At 36.9% G+C, this 20,836-nt stretch overlaps 1 protein-coding gene across 1 annotated transcript; it reads left to right on the top strand.

Moving 5' to 3' along the window:
- Positions 1 to 956: 956 nt before the first annotated feature.
- SLC24A5 (solute carrier family 24 member 5) lies at positions 957 to 20,831 on the top strand. Its single transcript, XM_054565460.1, has 9 exons — positions 957 to 1,077; positions 1,805 to 1,984; positions 12,756 to 12,839; positions 12,929 to 13,032; positions 13,356 to 13,456; positions 15,138 to 15,421; positions 17,755 to 17,961; positions 19,881 to 19,982; positions 20,470 to 20,831. Exons 1-9 carry the CDS (start codon positions 957 to 959, stop codon positions 20,790 to 20,792), a joined length of 1,506 nt encoding a protein of 501 aa, XP_054421435.1. The 3' UTR covers positions 20,793 to 20,831.
- The last annotated feature ends 5 nt before the right edge of the window (positions 20,832 to 20,836 follow it).

The raw sequence follows: 20,836 nt of genomic DNA, 5'->3' as shown, positions 1-20,836 counted from the left end.
GACCATGTGGAAGAGGCTATTCTGAGCATATTACATGCATTCATTTATGCAATTTTCACCACAACCTAAATAGAGGTGGTACTATAACATCCCCATTTTACAGCTAGTGGAACCGAGGAGCATAGAGGTTAAACAACCTGCCCAAGGTCACATAGCTAGTAAGTAGCAATGTTAGGACTCAAACTAAGTGATCTGGCTGCAGAGTCTGTAATACTGCCACAAGTTCTTAATGCCTTGGCAAGCCCAGTAAATGATAGGGTAGAGAAGATCGTGGTCTCTATTTGAACGTGCCTGGCCTTGTTGAATTTGCACTTTAGATAACAATTCTGGCAGAGAACACAGCCAATCAATGATCAAATAGCATCCACTCTGTCTCCTTAATAGCTCTTGAAGCTGTCGATTCCTCTCCATCCCCATTACCACTGCTTGGGTTCAAGCCACTATCATTCCTCCACTAAAGTCACCTTCCTGCCTCTAGCCCTAATTGGAAATAAGGATGAACGGCAAAAACAGAAATATGGAAGGTGCCACGCTAGCCGAAGAATGCACATACACCAATAACCTCTAGAAGCAAGAGCTGGAAAGAAGTAGAAGCAGCTGCAAAACTCAGATCCTTACAGATCTAGAGAAAGATGAAAGTAGAGCCAATATGAAGACATTAAATAAAATGACCCCATAAAATGCAAGCCTCCAGGATCTGCCCTCAGGAACTGGGACCCAGAGCAGCTTACATATGGATTGTCTGCTATCCCCCTACCTCTTCCAGCCTCCCTGGGGATTGGGACTCATTATCAGAGAAGCTTGGCTGGCTCTAATCACTCCCCCTCCTGCACCGGCCTTGCTGAAATGTGCCCTGGGCAGGGCATTGGGCAGGAAGGAGACTCCTCACATGATCCCGCTTAATCCTCCTTTCCTCTCTTCCTCAAGCTGCACACTGCAGTAAGAGCGCAGCAGAAATGAAGGCAAAAGGCGGTCCACGGTGGACAAGAAGGGCCCTGCTCCTGGGCATCCTCTGGGCTGCTGCACACCTGCTTCCCCCAGGCGCTTCCCTGCCCCAGCGTCTCCCAAGGGCCACAGGTAGGTGGACACTGGGGTCAGCTACCCCTGCTGCTACTGCTGCCACATGTAGATGATGGGACAAAGAGAGGGAAATTCTCACTTGACTCTCCTTTGCTTACGCATCCTCCTGTACTTGCTCTGATTTTTAGCATTTGGAAGGATATGAAACACTTTCGATTTCTCAAATAAGATCTCAAAGATAGCGCCAAAATAATTCATAGATATCATGAAGCAGGAGAGCCTCCAGCTTTTATTGTTGGAGACTTCATTAAAAAAAAAAAAAAACTTTCATCCTAGAAATTCACTCTACCAACAGTGGATGATTCTTTGCAGGCCTGTGGATAACTTGGGCTCTGAAATGGGAAAATGAAATTGTGCAGATATCAGAAATCTTTATAATTGGGGATATAGTTTCCACTTGAGGAGGAAGAGGGTTTCAGAATTCCCTTTTAGAATTGGAGCAGACAAGAAAGAATGATTTCGTGAATTCCTTTTTTTAATTCTTCCACTATTACCCACTTACTTCATTAAAGCACTTCTTTGGGGTCAAAAGACTAATCTTTTCTCTTTTTTGAGGATCCACAACTGCATCATATTCAAAAGTGCTTTATACATTTTCACCAGGGTTCTTAAAATACCACCCAGAAACCCCACACTTTACAGTTTTCTTAAGCAGTTTCCCTGTGTGGACTTGGGTTGTGTGATTCCAACACCCTTCAAATTTTCACCTCCTTTTCCTTACCAGGAAATAGCACCCAGTGTGTTATTTCTCCATCATCAGAGTTTCCGGAAGGTTTTTTCACAAAACAGGAGCGCGCAGATGGAGGCATCGTCATCTACTTCCTAATTATCCTTTACATGTTCATGGCCGTGTCTATTGTCTGTGACGAGTACTTCCTACCCTCCTTGGAAATCATCAGTGAATGTAAGTGGCTGGAAATCTCCTGTGACCTTCCAGAATAGCTATGCCACACACATATAGGGCTATATTAGAAATAGCTCAGCATGATTACCTCTCAACTGGTTGCAGCATTTCTCTATTAGCAATTAAGCTCAGTTATTTGTTTCCAAAAATATCTACCAGTTCAAACCCATTGGCTATATCCGTTCAGTCATGGACATTACCCAAGATTCTGAGCTCAGGTCTTTCATTGGTGCCCTGGTACCTAAAATGGAGATTTCAGTGATGTTTTATGCAACATAATCAAAAATGCCAGCGTTTCCAATCTCCATCTCCTACTTCGTTAGTTTTGTTATTTGAGCAGGCTCACCTCAGAGAAAATCAAAATTGCGGGTTAGCTTTCCTGTTGGACAAGAACAGCATCCCCCGCCCCACTCCGCACTTCACTGAGGAGAAGAGCAGGATCATACGCTCTCCTTTACCCATGGCCCCATCCCCCACCCCCGCTGAAATGCTAGTCGAGTTTTTTCTCCCTCGTTCACTATGGTATAGCAGTACCCTTAGGACCTAAGACAAGACCTGGCAATAGTGGGGACACTCACCACACATTTAACAACAGAATTATAGACTAGGTCAGCACAAATTTATTATAATTATTATTTAATTTAAGCAGATATAAATGCATACATTTTTACACTGACGTTGTTTTACATTTCCATGATCTGGAGACCCCTACAATTACCCTTTGGTGTATTTGCTTTCAGTCTTTTGGATCTTGCTACAGATAGAGTTTAAGGTCTTTTCTTTTTTGTCACATGATATTGTGTACATTTTCCCAGAGTATTCGATGCTCTTCAAAAGCATGACTTTTAATGGTAGCATGACAGTTTAAGATTCTATAGATGATCTGAGCACCTAAAACTGATTTTATATACATAGTAGGCACCGTGTAGAAATTTAGTGTTTAAAATTACTAATTTTATGACTATTTGTTTTTTAATTTTTTGTTTTAAATAATGTTATGCTTCCACTTCTATAAAACCTTTGCAAACTTTCCTGATAAAGATGAGGAGCTGTGCGTGTTTTAAGCTTTATCTTATACATTGTCAAAAGCATTTCACAAACAGGGAGTGAACCTCAACCTCCAGAAAGCGTGGTAGTGTCCATCCCAGAAAACCATGAGGTGATATCATTTTAAGTGTCTTTGTTAACTGCTTTAAAAATGATACTTCATTTCATAAACCTTGTATTTATCTTTTATCTTATTTGTGAGGTTTGACATTTTATAATTTTATTGAAATTTGGTTTTTCTTTTGTGTTTTATTGCCCATGTTCTAATGGGGATGGTGGGTGTAATTTGTATTTTTTTATTGACTTCCAGGACTTTATTTTTAAACCATGAGAACATTAACCCTTTTTATATTTTTTTCATGGTTTGTTTTTGCTTCTGTATTTTGTGTATTTATCCCATTGAAATTTTACATATTTTAAGTAAACTTATAAGTAGTTTATGATTCTCCTTTTGGTTTTATACTTAGAGTTTTTTATCCCTAGGGCAGAAAAATTATCATATTTTATTTACTTATAGTTTTTTTTTACATTTTTTACCTTTTCCCTTAAGAATTAGCTTTGCAATAGGATACAATGGTATTTTCTCAAAAGTTGACCAATTTTTATATATTAAATTTATACATATTCATATATATGTGTGTGTGTGTGTGTGTGTGTGTGTGTGTGTATGGATCTGTTTCTATCTTCTCAACTCTGCTGTAGTTGTTCATCCTTGAGGGAATAACCATACTTTTAAATAGAAAACCTAAAATAGATCATGTTAATCATATAAATCCAAGAAACTTAAAATTCAAGGTACCATATCCTACCTAGGATCTTTCTCTTTCTGGAAAGTGAAATAATCACTTTTTTAAAAAATTATGCTTTCACATCTCCAAACAATGACTTGACAAAAAGAATAAACCATCAAAAAATTTGTTTATAAAAAAATTGTCTTTGGAATTGTAAATAAATAAATAATTTTTCTAGCCCAGCAGAAAGACACCACTTCATTAAAATTTAGATTGCTACTTCAAAACCATCTTCGTTAAGTGACTTCAGAGAACATCTATTGTTATCACTTGTGGAATTACTCTGAAGCATCATCAACAACATGCATTTCTCAAGTGCACTACTCTTTGCTCTGAAACAGAACACAATAGCTGTTATGGATGTGTGGCTGATGGATGTCACGCCACTGCCAAATCTCCCTCAGTCGCTAAAAGTTGACCCTGGTCTTGAGTATTGAAAATACTGGCAACAAAATGAGATAGAAATAGTGCTGGCTCAATTCATTTTTAGATGTCTATCAATTAATGCTATCGTTTCTCTTTTCAAGGAAGGTCTAGTATGGTCTCATCCAAATTAGAACATCAGCAATAAAAAACAGTCTCCCTGGAATTTGTTTACATCCACAGAAAAGTCTGCAAATGCTTTACATTTCTCCATGGTTCTTTGATGAGCATCGAGTTACAATAGTTCCACCCATCCTGTCAACTAATAAATACTATTCTCAAAACAGTTTACTGAAGCATTCCACAGAGCATTGGAGTGTCATTTACTTATTCATTTGTTAGTTATCCTAAAAGACAAAGCATCGTTCTAAATTAAATCTGTATGATTTTATTTAGTCCTCACAAAAAAACCTATAAAGTAGGGACTATTGGATTGGTTTTACTAAAGAGAAAATGGAGGCTGAGAAGGTATGTAATTTTTCAAGGCTTCACTGTCAGTACACAGCATAGCTCTGGTTTCTCTAATGCCAAAACCCAAGAACGTTCTCGATTGCTATATGATATAATTTTACACATCCTTATTTGAGATCAACTGCCATAACATGATTGTTTGAGAAGAACTTTTCTATACGAACAATCATAAAAGATGTTTTTCTCCCAAGGGCATTGAAAATTTTGACTGCTCAAGAACCCTATTCAACGCCCACTGTGACGATAGAGGAAATATACAACAAAATGAAGATAATCCACTTAAAAAATAAAACTAGACTTTTGGCAACCTATTGGGGGTTGTAAACTAATACAATAAACATTTGCCCACAATAATTAAACTCTGAGGCCTACACTTTGTTTGTAGGGTGTTCATGAGAGCGGAGTATAGCACTGTGGAATCAAATGGTCAGGCATGATGCAGTGACTCTTTTTGCAGTCCATGTTCTGGGTCCCAACATACAATTGTAGAATTGGCAGGCTCCTGGCTTACCCTGACCCCGTCGTCCCTTTACCCCCACCTCAAATGACCAGCAGAAGGGGCCTCAGCAGAATGAATACTAGAAGAGGCTCAGGAGCGGAATCTCTGTGCAGCGGATGGAGGAAGCGGAGGGCAGAGTCTCTTGCTGACACCCTGGCTCCGCCCTGGCTCAGGCAAGCACGCGCTCTTTGTAACTATGTATGCCGGAATGGCAATTTCCCCCAGGGCTGCCACCACCTGAGGCTTCCAGCAAGGACCTTTCCCTTCTCCTGTTCTACTCATAATCATAAAAGGCACACCACCTGTTCTACTCATAATCATAAAAGGCACACCACCTCTCCTCCCACACTTGGCACTGGAAAAGCAAGCACATACCTCTATTAGACAACCTGAGACATTGCTCTGCCATCCTAACAAAATGCTATTGCTACACTCTCTTCCTCTAGTCCTATTGCTTCTTTCCCCCCTTTTAGATTCTATAGAAAAAGAGGCTAAGGATAGTTTTTTTGACCACAGAGGGTAGAAATGAAGTTAATCCATTTTATTAAAGGTAATAAAAAAGTCATACTCTAGCTGGCCAGGACATTTTACCTTTGCAGATAAAACCTGGTTTCTGTGGTGGGAGGGAGGTGAGGGATTCAGGAAAAGAGGTTAAAAGATGTCATCAGAGTGGGAATATTATCTGAGAGAAGTTAGAGCTAAGGGTAATGGGGAAAGGAAAAAAAAATATGGAGAACTCTCTCATTCCCATCAGTTGTGCTGCTCTAGACCAGTACCTGGGTGGATACTCTCTGGGGGGGGGGGGGGGTGTGTGTGTGTGTGTGTGTGTGTGTAAGAGACAGAGAGAGAGAGACAAAGAGACAGAGGATTCCAAATGACAGCAAGGGAGAAAGGGGAGTCTCGGTGGTCTCTGTCATTCACAGTAAGCCTGACTTATGAAACTTTGTCTAAATTCCCATGCTGGGTTTGTGAAGTCAGGGACATTACGTGTGCTCATATCTTTTTTTTTTTTCTTGGGCGCTGTCCACTTTGCCCTACACCTCTATGCTATACCCGCTAAATGGTCTACGACAATGCTGAGAACCCTCGGAGGTGCGGGAGGGGAATGCCGTTCTGTGCTATAGGGCCATATAGTGAGATGGTTGAAACAGTGTCCACCTTGGAGCCTGACACAGCCCAGCTTCAAATCGCAGCCCCGCCCTTCACCAGATCTAACTTGGGGCAAAAGTGCTGAATGTCTCTCTGCCCGAGCTATCAGCTGTGCAGCAAGGGTAGCTGGAACTCTTAGTTCATAGAGCTGTGTGCCAAGTACATGTGGAAATATAGCTGCTCACACAAGGACTTAGCACATGGCAAACATTCACTGAATGTTCACTGTTACCTAAGAACAGCCTCTCAAGGTTAGAATCCTTTACTCAGGAAAGATGAAAGTGAAGGTGAATGATCGAAGTCAATATAAATATGTTTGAGGCACATACCAAATCTAGGGTACATCTGCTACAGCTTGGAAACCAAGTTTAAGGTGAACAGAAGCAACTACTACTTCACAAGATAGAAAATAGGCTTACGAAATCCATTCTTTTATTTGGTCCAATAACCCATTTGGAAACTAAACGATACCTTAAACACCTCCAGGATATTGTTTAGAGTTCCCTTTACTTTTTTTTTACATTAAAATCCATACCGTTTTATTCCATCTTTAGCAATCTTTTATTGTTTAAAGTATATTTTATAGTTTATTTAATTTAAATGTAAATTAAACTAAAAATATAAACTACATTAACTTATAGCCCACATAGGACTATTACCTCTCAGTTCATTTTTTAGAAACACAAAGTTCCAGTACAAAGCCAAAAAATAATCCTTTTTTACATGTTTTATTTGTAATGGGGATCTCTTAGAATTAAACTGTTCAGAGCCTTTTTTAAAAGAAAAAATCTTTTTCCTATGAAACTTTTCATTTATTTCTTGTATTTTATTTTTTACTGTATTGTTTAGTCCCTTTATACTCCCCTCCCCCCAGCAATAACCACAGTGTTATCCACGTCCGTGAGTCCTCTTTCTTTTTTGCTCATTTTAAATGTTACACTAATATATTACTCAATTACAAATTCTAATCCCTCCACCATACTGATTCTTTGAGGCATAGCATATCTTAAGTGAAAACAATCTTAAAAAGGTATGAAGAAACATAATTAAATAAAATATTTACTTTTATATTAAAAATTATTCTTATTCACTCTGCTCTGAACTAATATTTGCCCATGTTCCACTTTATGTTTGAGAAATACAAAATATAAAAGGAATGCAAGTTTTAATTCCAGGTAGATTTGGTTCCAAATTGATAAAATTGAAAAGGAGTCAAGTAATTTTGTGAGTATGGCATTTGGATAGCCTACAGTTTCCGGGATTGTTTGACTCTTAATCCTCCTGAAATTTACCAAGGCAGAGCCTTCCCAAAGAACAGAGTCTAGGAATAACGCTTCCTCCCTGCCCCAGGGGCACTCATCCTCCTCGTAAGGGCATTTTCATCCTCTTTTTCTTTCTCTGATCTAAATTGTGGCCCCCCCCCCACCTTGGACTGCATCTAAATCTACCCCAGGTGCAGGGATCTAAATAAGCATCAAGTCGTCTGGATATTACCAAGATGCTATTATAGGAACAGGAATGATGATGACGATAAAGTCATGTTTTAATCTCTTCACTTTACCTACATGGACAACTGAAAGAGCAGCTTTTTAAAGTAAAAAAGAACTAGGTGCCCACCCCACCTCTACAATTACTATGTGACCTTTGCAAATTATGGGGCCTAAACTCTGGTAATTGTGAGGTTTGGTGATAAATGCCTTGCACATGCATTATATGATAGGCTTCGGGCAGGTAGACATTCATTGTAATATTATAGCTATTAGATCAGGGGTTAGGAGAATCCTTTTTCAGTGGAATCAGGCATTTAAAACCATTGTGCAGGATTTCAAAATTTATTCCATTATAGTTCAGACAAAGTATAAGGTGGTAACTATAAAGTTCTCAAAATGTTTTTTGTTATTTGAAGAATAATAAATATGCTCACAAAGCATATACATGCAGCTGTGCACTAAGATGCAGGCATTCATTCCAATGATGTTAACTTTACTAAAAATTTTCTTAAAAATACTTGAAATTAATGTCAGAACAAGTTTTGCAAAGCATAAGAAACTTTGGTTTGCTGTCATGCTTCATTTTGGACTCTAAATAGAATTACTCAGCATGACTACCCATCCCAGTCACTAGAGGTGGGTCTGAATGACTTTTGATTTCTTCCAAAATTCAAATTTATTCACAAAGCATGAAAATTTGCTGTTGTTAAGGACCTTTAAAAATCATGCCAGAGGATACCAAATTGCATATAGCCTATAGTTCTAACTCTATTAAAATCTGAAAAGGACTGGAAATCCATCAAACTGATAACTGGTTAAATACAATGGCAAGGGTGTGACTCTTCCCTTCCTTCATCACCTAAATTTTCAACAATGTAGGGTTTTTTTTATTATGGTAATTTATTTAACATGAAAACTGGTACAGAGTCTCTAGAGCATAGAATCCATACTCGAAATTTTGAGTAAAAATTTACTTAAAAATTAGAAGATACCTTAAAAATTGTGTGGTCCAACAGCCCTCCCCATCACCAATTTTACAGATGGCAAAATACAAACCCTGTTTGAATGACTTGTCTAAAATCTCATTTTAGGGTCCTACTGTCAGGGCCAGAATCCAGGTCTCCACTTTAGTTTAAAATTCTTCCTACTATATTTCCAGAAGTGGATTTTCAAAAAACTGTTCCAAACTTCCCAATATAGCATCCTAGACGAGAACACCCCTAAGAAAAAGTCTGATGAGTTTTAGTAATCAGCTCATTATCATAAAGTTGCACTTTATATAAACAATGTGATATCTAAACTTATAAAGCAAACTCACCTTGAGCATTTCTACTATATCCTGATGGAAAACATGATTATTCCTTTAGAGCAATAGAGAGGAAAGGAAGTAATAGCTCTAGGGAAAATAAAAAACCCGAACAATTTATCTTTAATAATAAACTATAGCGGAAAGAAATGCTACCCAAAGGTCAGCAAAGACAAAACCAGTCTATTCGAAAGTTCAGATGTATAAACCATTTTCACAAAATATGCTTAGAACCTTAAGATATAACTTGTTAAAATATCTTTGAAGTTTCACACATCCGTCGATATGGGTTCTTTCCTTTCATAACTCAATTAGAGCCCAGTGAACAGCAACGCGCTTTATTGTTACTGCCTTTTGACAGTGCAAGTGTTCGAAAGGGCCACCCACCTACCTTGCAAGGACCTGGTAGACCTCACCCAAGACTGAATTTCCCCAGCGAAGCACTCTTCAGCTAAATGAAGACTGGCCATTAACTCTTCCTCTGTTCCGAGTTTGGACAGTAACTTCAAGATAAAGCATTTTCTTCTTTTTCAATGTCCTCCATATATTATCTAGCCCTGATCTGATTTGAGAAGAGAATTCATGATAATATCCAATATTACTAAATTTACATGTTCTCTGGAATAAGCTGGGAAACTTCCAAAGTACCCCTGACTCCCAGTAACTACTATTTTCCCCCAAGAAAGGAAGGAATTGGGGGCATTTATATGCCAGTGCCATGAGGCAGAGAAGATAAGGACCCAGTCATGGCATAAGTGGCCCACCTAACTGCCATCCTTAGGTTGCGCTTCTGTCCTGAAACTGAAGTAGCACTGGACTTAGAACCCATATACAACCAACATACAATCCTTGGGGTTTATGTAGTAACTTCTCACACTTGAGATCCTTCCTATCCACATAACTTTGTGTTACGTAACCCCTTGGACCTATTTCTTTATCTGTAAAACGTAAATACCACCATTCACATTTGAGAATGGTTGAGATTAATAAATTATGTATGTGAGAGTGAACTGCATACCATCAATGTCATGTATTATGTACTTCACACCTCAAATGAAAAAAGTTAATCACAGAGCAATAATCTTTATCTTGTTCTACTCTGTTTTATGGCCAGTTGATCTTACTACACATCACAGAGTTGTAGACAAGAGTATACATATATGTATAAATTATATATAAAATTATACAACTGTTATATATTATGTGGAGATATATCTCTCTCTCTATATATATATCTACAGATATATATAATCTCACACTCTAACCTGTAAAAGAACTGCTATGAAATATAACTTTCATAAATCATTACTTCTCTCCCTTCATTAGCCACTGCTGGTAGATGTTCATCCAATGATATGACCAAAGGCAAAGAGAAACAGGACAGAGGGCCTGGATTGGATCATCCCAATAATCCTGAGAGGGCTTTCCACAAGGCTTAGCAGTAAAAACCTAAGTCCTTACTAGGACCACAAGGTCTTACATGATCTGGCCACCTATTACATTTGACCTTATCCTCTTCTGCTCCCCCTTCACACATTTAATTCCAGACAGGCTGGCCTTCTGTTTTCTTGAACACACAAGCTAGCTTTCACCCCAGGACCTTAGCACTCACTCCCTCGGCCTGCAATACTCTTACCACAGGTGTATGTATAGCTGGCTCCCTCCCTTTGGAGTCTTTGTTAAGTCACCACATCTCAGTGAAGTCCTTTCTGGCAGCCCAGTCTAAAATTACAATCTTTCCATCATGAAATTTCATATTCCCCCTCCATGACTTTGTTTCTTGCTATTTCTAACATTAGTGTGTTATCTTAGTTGTTTTCTGTAACATTAAAGCTCCAGAAGAGCAGAAACATGTTTCGTTGCTGCCATACTTCCAGCACATGAAAAAGCATCTGGCATAGTAGGTTGTCAGTAAATGCAACAAATAGATGGACAATAGCCAGGTGTTCCTATTATCCATGGATGCTAAACAAATTACCCCAAAACTGGGCTCAGCTAGGTGATTCTTGCCCAAGGTCAGAGGAGAGGGTGGGATCACCTGAAATCCCCTCGCTAACATGGCAGGTGCCTGGGATGGGGAGACTCCAAGCAGCGGGGGTTCCTCAAACATCTCTGCCTCTATTTGGGCTCTTGAGGAGGCCTCTCCAGTATGGGGGCGGGGGGGTTCAAGGTAGCCAGACTTTTTATGGGAAGCTTCTGGCTCTAAAGCAAATGTTTCTAGAGAGAGAACATGAAGAAGCTGGTCACCTTTTATGTCCTAGCCTTACAAATATTATGGAACTGCCATACTCTGTTAGTCAAAGCATTAGTCACAAGGGCTCATCTAGGTCCAGGAGGAGACATAAACTATCCCCCTTCCTTTTTTTTGATAGGGAACGAAAAGATTCTGAGAAATCATGTGGGCAGAAATATTATAGCCATTTTTGTAAAATACAATGTGCCACACCAAGAAAAAAAATTGGTAAAGTCAAAGGCAGATGTTCCAGAAGGGAAGTAGAACACACGGTGGACCCAAGAATGAGGAGCATATAATGGTCCCCACAGGCAAGAACGAGGAAAAATTGACCACAGGTGATAGACACTCAACCAAGCACACCAGAATTTAAGGGTCCTAGAAGACTGAAGGGTCAAGAATCAGTAGGCATAAGAAACAATAAACATCAACAAAGCATAGTTATGAAGAGCCTTTGAAACCTGAATTTTAGTCCTAACCTTGTGACCTCGAGTAAATGACAGACATCTGCTACCTTTATCAGCTATTTTTTATTCTACCAGTAAAGCCCGATTGGGGGGTTTCTGACGCAACGTTGTCTCAGCCTTCCCAAAGCAGGGTGGTTTCTTTAACATGGCTTTCTCTCTCCTTTCCATAATAGGTCCCTTAGCTCTAAAATTGAAGGGGTAAAGAGTTTAAGACTCTCATCTCATCAATCACTGAAGATAATGGATTTGCATGCTTGTAAACATGGGGAATACACAAAGTTTGAATAGTGATATTTTCTTGTATTTCCTACTCTAGAGCAGCTTTCGTGGTTCCATGATTTAAATCAATAGTTACTACACAATACTCAATCTTGTTTATAATTTCCTCTCATTTGTATTTAGACAAAGTTCAAATTGCCAATTTGCGAATACACTTCATTTATAGATCTTAAAAACTACCGATATTCTTTTTCTCTTCTTTCCAGTTGGGTTAGGATTCCTGCATTATCTTGATTTTCTCAGCTCCTATTGGAGCACTGACAGGTTTTTAGAAGTTACGCTGTTGCTTACACACCTACAAAAAGAACAGAACCTTTTCAGGGTCCCCAAATATCTATCTTTGCATTCAGAACACTGAGTTGCAACGTAGTTTTAATATACATCTGGCCTTACCTCCCTGTATTTTTTTTACAAGAAGCTTTAAGTCATTAAGTCATCAAGAAAGCAACTCTGGATTCCTCTACTTCTTAACCTGCGTATTTTACTTTTCCAGTTAGTCAGTATTAGTTCTTTTCTGTGAAGCTGTAGCTTTGACTATCTATTATATTTAAGTTATAAAGACATACTCTTTCATTTGTCACTTTCCCAGGCATAACATAATTTCATTTGTCTTCAGCCCTTGGATTGTCTCAGGATGTTGCAGGTGCAACTTTCATGGCAGCCGGTAGTTCAGCTCCTGAATTAGTTACTGCTTTCCTAGGTAAATATTGTACCTTATATTTTTTGCTAACCCCATGTGATTTTATCTACTTCAAGTCAATACTAACTTACCTACTATCTTGCTCACAGGTGTATTTATCACTAAGGGAGATATTGGCATTAGCACCATTCTTGGATCTGCAATTTATAATCTCCTTGGAATCAGTGCAGCCTGTGGCTTGCTATCTAATGTGGTATGTAGGAAAACGTTATTCAACAAAATTTATTGTCTTGACAAAGAACTGTTTATAGTTTAGAACAAACAAAGCACTAGCAGTGTGTTCAATCAAATTTATTAATCAGTAGAAAAACCGGCATGAACTCAATTTTAAGTTAACCCACAAATAGCTCTTGGTCAAATTTATGAAAATCAGAAGTTTAGAAACAATTTTCCTTAAGTTCCTTTTTCTCTAAGCAATATGCAAAATATTTTGCTACAAATATACAAACAATTTTATTACATTAAGCTTGTATGTGAAGTTACAGTGTAATAGAAACAGTAATTATCATTTTACAGGTTTCAACGCTCTCGTGCTGGCCCCTGCTCAGAGACTGTGTGGCATATGCAGTCAGTGTAGCGGCAGTTCTTGGCGTAATATTTGATAACCAAGTGTACTGGTAAGCTCGAAGTAATCATTACTCTTAGCTAAAACACAATTACAGAGATTTTATGAAATTCTAATGGTTTATTAACATTTCATTCAAAAACGTTAGTTCAGATACTTCTCAAATATCTGAAAGCCCCATTTTCCAGTGGGTCTCTGAACTAAAGTGCCTCATCACAATTGCTGGTTGCATTTTTCTCCCTTCTTTGCAATTTTGTCCTCAGTCTCCTTTTTCTCTCATTAATCACAGGCTGTTACCATCCTTCCTTCTCCCCACCAACCTGACTGTTCAGAGTCTCCCAGCTTTTGCTGTCCATTCCGATCCTGCAGTTAGCTGCCTCACCTCTCAGGGTTTTCACCTTACCTCAGTTAGAAGTGATCATGGTCGACAGACTGGAGAGAGATGAAGGTGGAGGGATTAAAAGTCCCTTGGAACCTCTGCATTTCTCTCTGATGTAATTTTGGAAGAGGAATTAGAGCTTTCTTTCTCTAAGATTCCAAAATATTTAGGTTTCAATGTTAAAAATTGCTTGTTTTCTTTATAATATGCTCCCTATGCCTTGCTGTTCTAAGAGAACAAAAAAGGGAGTAACATGGTAGATAACTTTTTCAGCTGATATGCACCAGGTATCTACTAGGTTTTTATCAGTATGCTAGGAATCATAAGGGATAAACAATTTTATATTTTATATGCACAGCCACACAGGTTGTGACTTACACACGACCAGAGGACACCAGAAAGAATTTTTTTTTTAAATTGTAAATGGCTTTCCCCCTGGAGTTTAGCGGTGCCGCACAATACCTGCTATCAAAAAACTTAAAATCTAGCAGGGAGAAAAATTTCTAAATGAATCATTCTGAAATCTAGTGTGTCTCCCAAAGAAAAACTATTGGTTTCAGTCAGGATCTTTCTGAGGCTCAGGAGCTGTCTGCAAGGGGACAGTGACTGTGGGAGTATTACTTCACCAGAGAAGTTAAGAACTCTGTGCTTTTGGCTACAGCAGAGATTCACTAGCTATAAAACAAAAGGTAAATGTAAGAGTCAAATGTATGGTATTCTTTAAATAGGAAATCACAGTGTAGGGAAATAGGAGTTTTCAGTTCCTAAGGTATAATTTTATTTTTGAGACTATCTCCTTGTTTTCTTCCAAATTCAGTTACATTAATTTTATTTTTATAATCCCTGAATGGGAAACAGAAAAGCCCCAGCCAAAGCCTAACATATTCTGAATATTTTACACAAAGTTCCTATATTAGAAAATTTGAACACAGTAAAATGAACTAACACATGCTATACTACTCATTTATAATTTTTATGTATTTTGAGGTACGGATTCTGCCAATGAACTGAGGGACAAAGAATGTCCATTATTACTATTCATTAGTTTTACTTTAATTTTGAAAACCTTTAATTATTATTTTCTAAGTATTTTTATGCCTACTATCTTGAAGGAAACTAAACGAAGGCAAGTTTTCCAATGCTTGTCCTTTTTATAAATATAGGAAAAAGTCAAGTTCCTATCAACAAATTTGTGACAACGCTGTAACACACCTACAAAACCAAAATATACCTAAAAATATTTTATTGTTCTATTTCTGCATTAAAAATTAAGCAGATACTACCCAAAAGCTATTAACTCTCAAATAACTTTCATTTTTTTATTAAAAAACACACAAATTTCTCTAATTTGTAGGTATGAAGGAACTTTACTACTTTTGATATACGGATTATATGTTTTGGTGCTATGTTTTGACATTAAAATTAACCAATATATTATAAAGAAATGCAGTCCTTGCTGTACCCGTCTTGCAAAAGCTATGGAGGAGAGAAGTGAACAACAATCACTGATGGGATGGGAAGATGAGAGTCAGCCATTCATCCGTCGGCAATCAAGAAATGATAGCGGAATATTTCATGAAGATTCTGGTTACTCCCTGCTTTCTATAAGTTTACATGGTCTTAATCAGGTTTCTGAAGGTAATAACCACATCCTGCCCTCTATTAACAGTCTATTCACTAGGGAAACAATCTCATTTCAGCCAAGTATTATATCCTTATTATATAAAAGACACTGGAGATTCAGAGATGAAGAGGTAGTCCATATCCTTAAGGAGCTCCCGATACTCTACGAAAAATAAAAAACCAAAATAGCTAAAATATGAAGGTTTAAGTACTTCGAGAAAGAAAGTATAACTGTGTTTCCTAAATGGGACAGATTATTTAAAATTTGATGAGGATGATTAGACAGAAAAAACTACCACACAAAGGAGCATTTAAACTGAGCCTTGTAGAATAGGTAAGATTTTAATTGATGACCCGATTTACAATCAGTAAGTAACAGCTACTGAGGTCTTTATTAGGTAAATGATGCAGAGGTAAGAATAGAGTATATTCTACGGATTGGCACCAAGGAAATAACATGAGCTTGTCCAAGTACTAGCATAACTGAGTGCAAAATGTGCACAGTAAGAAAACAGAGGAAAGGTGGATAGAAAGGAATGGGATAGGAAGAGACTTAAGTGTTTGAGTCTTTGCAGGTTTGTGAGCAGGGAAGTTGTTAGAACTGAAACATGTAAAAGACAGGGAGGTCTGTTAGAGGCTACTAAAACAGCTCACGTGTTTAACGGATGACTAGATAGAGCGAAGGCAGCGGGAATGAAAGAGAACAGACGCGAGGCAATACAGAGAATGTATCACAAAGACCAGGCAACTGAAGGACTGTCTGGGGCCAGAAAAGGGAGCAGAGACAATTCTGAAGATTTGACCATCATTGACTAAGAAAATGGAACACCGCTTACAAAAACTAGGAATTTAGGGAAAAGGGCTGTTGAGAAAAGGAAGGAAACAGTTGAGTTTTAAATGTCATTTGAAGTAGCAAAACATTTAGGTACAAAAGTTTAGTAGAAAGTCAAATTCAGTTATGGTTAGAAATATAAAAGTATGGGTTGCTTTTTTATAAAATGGTTATAGAAAAAAGAGTCTAAATTTAATTTAGTTCATTAGGAAGGGAATTTATTCTAATTTAGTACCTAAAAAAATTAAAACATGACTTTTCCTTTTTTACAAAAATTAGCTTCTAGTCTCTTAGGTACAAGAGTTATACATCTCTAAGATAAATTTTATAACAAGAAACTCAGAACAATGAGTCCAAAATTATTATTAGAGCCCTTGCTAGTTGGCTCAGTGGTTGGAGCATCATACTGTAACTAAAGGGTTCCAGGTTCGATTACTGGTCAGGGCACATGCCTCGGTTGCAGGTTCATCGCCAATATGTGCGACCTCCCAGTCCTGACACATACAGTCCCCAGTCCCGGGTGCGTACGAAGGAAACTATCGATGCTTCTGTTGCATCGATGTCTCTCTCTCTTCCTCTCTCTAAAAAAGCAAATGAAAATATTCCTCATGTGAGGAGGATTAAAAATAAAAAGTTACAGCTATTATTACACTAAAATTGTATCTAATATTAATGGTCCATTGGCTGAGGCTTGGCAAATTTTTTGAGTTATTTTACCAGCATTCGTTGTAATGTTATTTGATCCAATATATGGGTATTTTATTTTGTAAATGCAACACAAATTTTAGACAAGTTTAAAGTGAATGCCCATTTTTATCCAATATATTATTCTTGTCTTCCACTAACTTCATAAAACAAATTGAATAAGGAACATACTCATTTTATAAATGACATCATATATTCTATACTAGTTCCTATTTTCTTAAGGTTCTATGAACTATGGTGAATTCTGAATTTAGTAATAAAAAAATAATGAAATAAGCCCCTCAAAATCACTTACAATGAGAATTAGATTGGAATATTCAACTTAATAAAAATTATGCTCTAATTATTTTATAATCCCTAAGTATACATTATCTGATACATAGGGCGAGCTGTGGCATCATCAATATTGGGAAGTGGAGACAACTAGAATGGCTAAGGTAGAAGCCACGTTAATCCCATCAGAAAAAAATATTACTAAAGACCATCCGCATTGTAGAAAACCAAGAGATGTCCAACTGACACTTCCTGAACATTATCTCTAACATATTTCGGGAATGACCCTCCCAAGACATTCTGATGGTTTAAGGCCCCAAATCGAGAAATGCTGAGTATCGCATTTTACACTGTCTGCTCTACAGTCTCAATTAGTTTCTTTTTTGCCAGCAGTATCAGTAATGAGGTATTCAAATGTTTTAAATAGCCTTTTAAACCTGATACAGCTAATTTATTTCAATATAGCTTCCTAAATGGACATTTCTAACTTAATTGGCCATTTGAGAAAACTCACAACCATTTAATTTTTCCTCAACAGATCCACCAAGTGTTTTCAACATGCCTGAAGCAGATTTAAAACGAATTTTTTGGGTACTCTCCCTTCCTATTATTACATTACTTTTTCTAACCACACCAGATTGTAGAAAAAGGTTTTGGAAAAATTATTTTGTGATAACCTTTTTCATGTCGGCACTATGGATATCTGCATTTACATATATCCTGGTTTGGATGGTCACAATAACTGGTATGTATCTTAAGTGCAAGAGCACAGTTTTAAAAGAAAATAATCAGTTTCATATAAGACCTTTATATATTCACTAAAGGTAATCCAGCTAAGGAGCAAATTTCTTTTTCAGCAAAGAGTGAAGAAAAATGCTCTTTATCAAAAAATTAAGTATTAATATACCAATCATCCAAGTTTTCTGAGTTGCATATTACTTATCAACTATAGTCTCACAATTATACAGTCCAGGGATACAAGACAAGGGATCATCTTATAAATGAAATCAAATTCACAGGATTGCTTTCTGTTAGGCTAATAATTAAATCACATCACTGGGGTCCATAATACACTCTTGAGTTCAATTACATAATAAAAAAAATAGCAGGATGGCAGTGTTTTGGGAAAACAATGGGTGCTCACTGTTTAACTGGAATACATTTTATTTTGCTTTTTACTATGGCAATACAAACATACTATGAAATGAGTAAAAAGTATATGGTATAAAATAAAGTTTCATTTTAGATTTCTACTACCTTGATGATTAAGATTTAACTATTACTGCTTGGCCATAATCAGCTCTAGTCCCATAGTACTCCTAGTCCAGAAGGAAAAATTGAATATAAACACAGAACAATTCAGAAACTTCTCCCCAAAAGTTAACCTGAATGAACTAGAATCAGAGGTGAGCAAACCACCTCCTGTGTGCACAAATCACTGGGCCTCCTGTCTTTGCTAATCAGGTCCACTCACTCACATCTAACCTGTGGATATTTTCACACTGCATTGGCAGAGCTGAAGAACTGCAGCAGAGGCCATACAGTCTGCAAAGCTGGAAATAATTACTATCTGGCCCTTTACAAAAAAAGTTTGCTGGTCTCTAACTTTTTTAAAATTAATAGGTGACTTTGAATAGTAGGCTAGCAAAAAGCAGAATATTTCTTTTTCTTTTTTAATGAAGATGAAAAAGTCCAATTAACTTGCAAAGTAAATCTCTCCAAACTTTGTCAGCCAGAACATAGTTGACATTACGAAAACAGGGAAAGAGCAAAATCAAGTAACAGATCATAGAACACCTCGCAAGGTGATAAATATTAGTGTTGTTTTATGTACAAACGAACTCTGGCCAACCAGTAACAAAAACTAACAATCAATTACAATTCCAATATCTATATATAAGCATGCAATAATAAATAGACTACTTAAATTTTTTTCTTAATTGCTACTTGAAAAAAAGGAAAAAGAAAGAATGATATAAAAGCAAGTTTTCAATTATAACAATAAAACAGTTACATGTACTTTTTTTTTAACTTCCGCTGGTTCTATTTCCTAGAATGAAAACATTTCTGAAAAATGTTGAACTGACATCAAATTTAACAGAAGCTTAATAAATTTGGACTATGATATTAGAAAGACTCAAGAAGAACCCTATTTTGTTTTCCTCAGATTTATGGTACTTTCTCAAAGAAAACACTAAAGTAAGGTATATCACTAAAGTAGGACTTGAAAATGTATACCATGTAAACACATTTAAAATTTAAAAATAGCTATAAGTAATTTGCTTAACACTGACTGCATTAAGAAAATGCTTTTAAAAAGAAAAAAATGACCAATCTCATTAGCATACATTAGGCAACAGCCTTGATGATATATAACAGCGATGACATCCAAAACTCCTGTAAGCACACTGGGGAGGAGAACTGCTCCTTGGTAGAATTTTGTCTATTAAATACCTATCATTAAAAATCTCTAGTACCCATGTTATTCAATTTACCAATCTTACTCAAATATTTCACTAGCTAAAATCTAAGTGCATACATATTGGTTCTGAAATCTAAATGTGCCTATTTTCTTTTTGTTCATGAAGAAAATATCTGAAATATCTGCAGAGAATGGTTAGTGAATTTATGAGATTTGTAACTCATAATATCTGTTTTTTACAGGGGAAACATTAGGAATTCCAGATACAATAATGGGCCTTACTTTATTGGCAGCAGGAACAAGCATACCAGACACGATTGCAAGTGTGTTGGTTGCAAGAAAAGGTAAGAATTAGGTCCCTCAAGCTGCAATGCCCATTCTTTAAGCCTGGCTGAACACAATGCAAAGGTACCTTTAAAAATATTTATTTCCTCAGTAACATACTTTGGGGGAAAGAAAAAGTAACTCAAGAGGAAGGTTTTACTGTTTAATAACAAACAGATTAATTTCACTAAATCTAATCCCCCAAATAAAATTCATCTGAAATGAGTATTAAATTGTAATTAAACATGTTAAATTAGAATGAAAAGCCAGAAGTGATCTACACCTTATTGAAAAATGGTTTAATAAAGATAATTATTAGATAAATAAATGTTAATACTTTAAATACTAAACTCCCAAAATTAAAAAATACAAATTCAGTTAAGACTTTTTCTCTAATACAGTTTTCCAAAACCAACAAACAAAAAAGTATCCAGTGTCTTTTCTTTGAAGCTTATTAATAAAATACAGTATTGGTATGCACACTTTAACATCATGCTTTTTTTGCAGGCAAAGGAGATATGGCTATGTCTAACATCGTGGGATCAAATGTGTTTGATATGCTGTGCCTCGGTGTTCCATGGTTGATTAAAACTGTATTTATAAATACATCCGCTCCTGTAGAAGTGAACAGCAGAGGACTAACTTACGTTACCATCTCTCTCAATATTTCAATTATTTTTCTTTTTTTATCAGTTCACTTCAATGGCTGGAAACTAGACAGAAAGTTGGGCATAGCCTGCCTATTATTATACTTGGGGCTTGCTACGTTATCAGTTCTATATGAACTTGGAATTGTTGGAAATAATAAAATAAGTGGCTGTGGAGATTAATATTAATAGTGACAGGTGGAAAAGGTAAATGATAGAAAGGGGCA

Source organism: Pteronotus mesoamericanus, unplaced genomic scaffold, assembly GCF_021234165.1.
Source record: "Pteronotus mesoamericanus isolate MK-2021 breed Mesoamerican mustached bat unplaced genomic scaffold, CSHL_Meso_final contig_164, whole genome shotgun sequence".
Classification (NCBI taxonomy): Eukaryota; Metazoa; Chordata; class Mammalia; order Chiroptera; family Mormoopidae; genus Pteronotus; species Pteronotus mesoamericanus.
The sequence above is the reverse complement of the archived record's forward strand: the minus strand, read 5'-3'. Positions and strand labels throughout refer to the sequence as shown.